The 6,850-nt window shown below is 45.6% G+C and overlaps 1 protein-coding gene across 2 annotated transcripts in view; it reads right to left on the bottom strand.

Annotated features, from left to right (window-relative positions):
• Positions 1 to 1,501: 1,501 nt before the first annotated feature.
• PPME1 (protein phosphatase methylesterase 1) overlaps positions 1,502 to 6,850 on the bottom strand; it is a 60,211-nt gene continuing 54,862 nt past the window's right edge. For both annotated transcript variants that reach the window (XM_045508810.2, XM_010973127.3), the window contains exons 12-14: positions 4,742 to 4,806; positions 4,049 to 4,116; positions 1,502 to 2,718 (exon numbers count right to left, since the gene is read on the bottom strand). In XM_045508810.2, coding sequence (XP_045364766.1) covers positions 2,700 to 2,718; positions 4,049 to 4,116; positions 4,742 to 4,806 — 152 coding nt within the window. In that variant the 3' untranslated portion in view covers positions 1,502 to 2,699. The remainder of the gene's footprint in view (positions 2,719 to 4,048; positions 4,117 to 4,741; positions 4,807 to 6,850) is intronic.

Here is a 6,850-nt window from a genome sequence, read left to right as displayed (position 1 = left end):
ATCATCCTCTTGCTCTTCTAAGTCTGGTATCTGTACCAAAATGACCTCTGCTCAGAGTCCCCTTTACTGTCTAGGAGGCAGCATGAAGAGAAAATAACCTAGGTTTGAATTCTGACATGAACACTTCTGAGCTATATAAATTTCGATCTGATGTCTATCTGTAAAAGGAAAACATCACTTACCTCATAGGGTTGCTATGAATTAGCTGATGCTCAAACTTTAATGACAGGTATGACTTGCCTGGTGAACAGAAGTGGCTGATGTGGACCCCGAAAAGCATACATTTGACCATGCTGCCCCCTTGTGGACAGAGGGCTCAGAGCCCAGCAGAGACCTTGGCCTGCCCCTGCCCACCCCAAAGGGCTTGGTGGGGGGGGGGGTGCAGATCACACAAAAGGCACTTTTCTTCTCTGCTAGGGACTCACGATTTACTGAGAAATAATTTAGTGAACATCTAAACCAGAACGTCTCAGAATTAATGTGCTTGTTGGAATGTACATCAGTACTGACTCAATAGGTCTGGGGTAGGAACAAAATCTTCCACATACTGATGCTACTGGCCCACAGACCACTTTGAGTAAAGAAGGTCATAAGTATAATATGGGAGTGACATGTTAGGAACTATTTATAAAGTGCCTACTCTGCTTCAGTTACTGGGAAACCCTGTTAACTTATATTCACTTTTGTAGTCCTTACAATCCTGTGGGGTAAATACTATTGAGCTCCACTTTTCAGATGAGGAAACTGCAGCACAAAGAAGTACACAGCTATCTCACACAGCCAGTCAAGGATGGGCCTTAGGTTCTAAATGAGGTAGCCTGGCTCCAAAGCCTACTAGGAAGAGGACTCCAACAGAAGTAGAGAATAACCAGGGGAGGGACTGTGGCAAAGAAGAGGGGATATAGAACAGAGAATAGACAGGGTTTGATGGCAGACTGGATATGGATGTAAGAGAAGGAGCCAGCTAGGGTGCTTTGGCTGCCTGGTTTGGACACATTGAGAGATGGTGGTACCTACTACTACCGAGCTAGGAATCATGGGGGGAAGAAAAAGTTTTAGGGGGAAGGTGAGTTCAGTTTAGGAATGGTCAATATGAGTGGCTTCTGGTCATCTGAGAGAAAGATGAAGAAGCGGGCGGACCTAAGTGTCTAGAGTTCAGGAGATGATCTAGGTTGTGAACAAAGTTTGGGTGTTGGCAGATGTGAAGCCCTGAGTATCTGACGTCATGTGGCCAGTGCATAGACTGTCCTGTTCTGGGTCAAAGTCAACATAGAAAATAATTGGAAGAGATGAGACTGAAATTCAGTCTCTGGCTGCAGTTGGAGGCTGGCTCTGTCCATTCCACTGGGCATTCTGGATCTGGGAAGCAGGCAGAGCATAAGATGTTGATAGGCTGTAGGAAAGGTTTTTCGGAGCTCTATGGTGACTAAATCCAATAAACTATCCCGTGCCCCCAGATCAACAAAAATAAGGACAACTCCATAGAGAAAAACCAGATAGATAAAGGTTGGGGATATTTATTTTCTTTAAACAAGGTCATAAATTAACAAAGAAACAAAGAAGGTCCCAGACTCCGGACCCTGCAGCAGGACAGGGGTAGGAGGTTGTTGGGTGGAAAGGTGGAGGGAGCTATGCATCACCTAAGACAGTCACAGAAGAGATGGGCTGCAGGAGACTGCCCCTCTCTGCCCTTGGAAATGGCGTGCCTGGGCAGCAGGGGGAGGCCGCAATGCTTTGATGAGGCAGCTGGAAGAAGGCAAAGATTGAGGATGCTGGGCTGTACTGTTTCTATGAAGAGTGGCATGAATACCACAAATGGCTAAGATAAGCTGTGGGTTTAGAAGAGGCAAGTGGGCACTCTGCACATCTCCAGGGACCAATTATGAAAATGGTTAAATTTGCTTCTTGAAAACAACTCCATGGGCTCTAGTCTGTGGCTTTGTGCATGGGCTGTATTCAACCTGGGTTGCTCCGTGGCAAGTGAAGTCTCAAGAGGCCCCTGGAGCAGCCTGGTTTCAGCCCAGGGCAGGTGCCCAGACACGTGGGAGTGGGACAGTGGGCTCTCCCCATATGGGAGGTCATGTGCTTGGACTGGCTGGACCTGATTTTCAGGCTGGTTTCTTGTGATGCTATCCACTACACTTTCCTGTACCTAAGGGTGGGATCCTGGCTTCTCTGGATCTTCCAAGCCTAGAATAGTAAGACTGGGATAAAAAGGTACCCTACTGGTGTTTTATTTGAAAGGGAAAAATAAGGACCACCCTGCACATGGTCCATCCTGTAAGGTAGGGCAGGACCATGGCAAGAACAATCTCAAGGAATGGAGGTCCCTGAGCCTGGAGAAACATCTGAACCCAGGTACATTGCCTAATGCTAGGAACAGGGGCCCAGGGTGGCAGTTCTGATGGCTTCACCTTAGGCAAGGCAGGGAGAACAGGCAGGGGCTACCCCTGAACTGGGAAGGGATAGAGGCTAGGGAGCCTTAGCCTGGGGAGGCTGATGTTGGTCAAAGGCCCTGGAACACAATGCTTTTGGCAGGAATACACAAAAGGGTTTGTACATCTGGGGATGCCCATCTATAGGGAGCCGGTGTCACATGGTCGGGCAGGATGGTGAGGAGACAGCGGCATCACAGTGGCCTCTGGTGCGATGTATTTACAACAGAGCTCAATGTTGAGGGAGGGATGGATAGCAGGTCACTAACAGCCAGGAAACACACTGTGAAGAGTAGAAAGAGAAAGGAAGACAAATGTGACTGTCACTAGCTTTCCCCCTGTTTACCCTGTCTCCTCCAGGAAGCCCTCCCTAACAATCATCAAGGTCCTTGCAGATCTCAACCACCTCTTCAGGGCTAAACACAGAGTCTGCTCTCAGTGTACTGCTGACTTGATCAAGGATCCAAATGGGCCAGGGGCCCCAAAAACTGGTTATTAGGAGAAATTAAATCTTTACTGTTGATTCTTGGATTCATCAATGGTCAGCTGCTTGAGGAGTAGTTTGGCATGAGGGAATCACTTGTGTTGTTCTCTGTACCAGGCTCCTATCCTCATTCCCAGTACCTTCCCTGCCTTGTCATTCTCACCTCCCAGGCCCTGGCATTCAGAACTCTGTAACACAGAAACCATTTCTTTTTCTTCAACATTTCTTCTTCAAACTTCCAGAGGGTGGGGAACAAGTTCCCTTAGACCCTCACCAAAATCAGATAACAGACTTTTCAACTGGCAGGTGTGACTCTCCACTAGGCTTGTGGACTCTCTGAGGATCAGAAGACTTCTGTAGCACAGATGAGGTGGGGCCAGGACCATGTGGTTTGGGTCACCAAGTCTCTCTTCTTCCTCCTCCTCAACAAAGAGACCAACTGCATCTCCCTAATCAGACAAAGAGCTTCCTACAATGAAAGGCATCCTTTTTCCTTTTAGACCCAGTAGTTCTCATCTGGGAATGACTTTGCCTCCCTTGAGACACTTGGTAAAAACTAGAAACATTTTTGCTTGTAATGACTGTGTGTGTTGGGGGTGCTACTGGCTTCTAGTATGTAAAGGCCAGGAATGTTGTAAACATCTGTGTTAAATGCATAGAACAGCCCCCACCACAAAGGATTACTGGCCCCAAATGTTAATAGTGCTGAGGTTGGAAACCATGCTCCAGATCTCTACACAGCCTTCAAGGCCTGCCCTGCCTTCCTCAACAGAAGAGCAGGAGATGGCATACGGAACTTCTTCAAGAGCCTGGAAAAGGATGGATTCCCATCCCAGCCTCCATAGGAAGGGGCATCTCAAGAAGAATTACACATCACAATGGGGATAAGGAACTAGGCACAATTTAATGTCTGCTCAGCAGCAATCTACTGGACCAGAGCACACAGCAACAACCAACCATGGCTTTGCAGAAATACACACACTGGGCTCAATGATGAGGAGGAAGAAGAAAGGAATGGTGACCCAAACCAGGCAGAGATATTTACAACCTTACGATATCATTTACAACCAGCAAATATCTCTGTTGGAGTTGGCCAGCACTGCTGGGATCCTTCAACCTTTGTACTTACCACTGGAATCCACCGATGGGCTCTGCAAATCTATGCCGGATCAGGAAAGTGGCAACAGCTTCAGCTACCTGGAAAAGGGAGAGATACTCCAGGCCATGTGAAGGGTAGCAGTGGGGCTCAGCCATGGAGGTTCTGTGGGCTTCTGTTGGAAGACCAGGCTCTACAGTGGATTCATGGGTCCCATACGTCTGGGAAGCTTGAAATCAAAAGGACCTGGGTCCTGGCAGGGATAGGAGACTCTTCCCCTATCATCCTTGCCAGGGATGGCTCCAGAGAAGTCAACAGGAATGATGTGAAGGCTTATTTATCCCCTTAGAGTTACAAAGCACATTTTTCCTATAGGATATTAATTCTTAACTGTGACTGTGGTTTAGGGAGCAGTTTCTACCCCAATTATCCCTTCTTCCATCTGGATTTCAGTGGTAATGGAAAAGTAGAGCTTACAATCTTAACCAAAGGGCCCTGGGTTGAAAAACCTGGGTGCCAATAACTCCTCAGCCCATACACAGAAAACCAAGACCACAAGCAACCGCCAGGGAGAGGTCTGGGAAGCTGGTGGAGTTGCATCTGTTTAAGCCCCACAGCAGCTGCTGCAGACAACACAGGCTGACTCAGAGGCTTGTTCTATCTTCTGTGAGATCCAAGGTTACCCTTTACAGTAGTCCTTTTAGAGTCATCAAGCACCAGACTCACCTTGTCTGGAGCATCCTCATGGACTGCGTGGCCACACTGGGGTAGGACCTGCATCTGGAATTTTCCTGGGGAAGAAGCAAGCCAAAGCCATCTCAGGAACTAAAACAGCCCTATCCTTACCATCTCTGCAGCCTCAGAGGTGACTCCAGGAGGCCAGGACCTCGCCATCCCCCATCCCACTCCCACCCACACTCTGGACCCAATTAGCAAGTCTTTGAAGAAGATAGTAATACTTGAAATTGTAACTTTGAGCAAATCATTTTCCCTTCACATTTTCCTTCTGCAACTATTTAGTTTGCATTTACTTTGGGCCAGACACAGGAAGAAACAGTTCCTGTTTGCACTATAGTCTAGTGGGAGAGCAAAACATAAAAACCAGTAATTTAATGCAGTATGTAGTTCCTATGATAACACTGAGCACATGGAACTGAAAGAACACAGGAAGGTGGCTTTGCAATCAAACAGGAATCCAAGAAGGCTTCCCACACAGAAAAAAATAGCATACACAAAGAAAAGGAAGACAAAATGGTATTTACTCCTGGAAAGAAAAATTCTGATGCTCATGAAGACCAGAGTTAACAATGAGGCTGGAGAGGTAAACAGAGACCATACCGTCAACGGTTTGTAAGCTATTTTAAGGATTTTTAGATTTATTATTACAATAAGTTACCATTTGAATGCTTAACTATGTGCCAGACACAGTACTAAGCACTTTCTCACACTGTCTTACAGAACACTGTAAGCTCACAACTAACATAGCTATTAAGAGTCAACAGAGATGACTGATAAAGCAAGACCTTTAAGCAGACTAAAGAGTATGGGACCCAGAGCTCCCATAGGTAGAGAGAGCAGATTCTCAGAGCCTCAGTGTCTCCATTTACAAATAAGGGAGTAAGCTCTGGAAGTCCTTCTGGCTATCACATTCTGTGATTCTTACACCAGTTACACAGTGCTTTAAAAAAATTTCAAAATACTTATCTATCCATTTTTTACATTGCTTCTCAAATTCACCCTATAAAATTAAGCAGGACAAATACTGAAATTCTTTTTTGAGATGATGAAACTGAGGCCATGATTAGTGAAGTGATTTTTCCAAGGCCGCTTAATTAGTTAGCAGAGGAACTATAAGACCATCCTACCCAGTAAGATACAGCTTATGCTCCTCCTCTTGCAGTAAGCTGCCTCTTGGTGTTCTAGCCTAGTCTCTCCCTTGTATCTCCTAATGTAATGCATTTTGATCCAAACACACAGCAGCTTGTGCCCCTCTTGTTCTTAAGCTATTAACTATATGCCACTGGTGCTTGCCTCCCCAGGAGTGTCATTTCCATCAGAATAGGGTAAGTATCATTCCTTGCTCTATGTTCTTAATAGGGCACAACGCAGGGCTAGACATTGAGTAAGTGCTCAATAAGACTTGGATGACTGAACGATTGAGCAAATAACCTGATCAAGCTTACAACTCAAACCACCCTGACCTTGAAGACTAGAGATGCATTTTTCATTCCTCTTTGGAAGAGTGTGTATAAGGAATCAGGGAGAACTCACACATCCTAACATCACTGTGCCCAGTACACATAAAATAACATAATCATGCATAATCCTCACAATTATTGTATGAAGTGGGCATATTTCCACCCCTCCACCCCCAGCAATCTTACAGATAAGGAACTTTAGGTTCAGCGAGCCTAAGTTATTCACCAAAGTTGCACTATGAATGAATGCTGGGTTTCTAGGATTCAATAACTTATTCAGCTGGTTTAAACACAGTGCTGGGAAGGCTGTGGTTTGGAATCTATACTGACTTAGACATCTCCTTTTGTTTTAAGTCATCCCTCATCCCAGCCATTTACTCTCTATACATACTCATAGGATGCTCTGAAAGAGAAGGTGGTTTGGGCATAATCCTTACTGGGGATACAGTGGGGGCAACTAATGAGGAATTGTGAGTGCCTCCTGGACACAATGAAGCCATCATTTATCTTACTTCCCCAATATGCAATTGTATTGAGATATTTCATTATCTCCATTTTATAGATGAAGAAACTCAGAATGAAAGAAATTAGTAATTCATTCAGGCCAAAAAACCAGTAAGAGTGATTCAAACCCAGG

This window comes from Camelus bactrianus, chromosome 10 (assembly GCF_048773025.1).
Source record: "Camelus bactrianus isolate YW-2024 breed Bactrian camel chromosome 10, ASM4877302v1, whole genome shotgun sequence".
In the NCBI taxonomy this organism is placed as follows: Eukaryota; Metazoa; Chordata; class Mammalia; order Artiodactyla; family Camelidae; genus Camelus; species Camelus bactrianus.
This window is presented reverse-complemented; position numbering and strand designations above follow the sequence as displayed.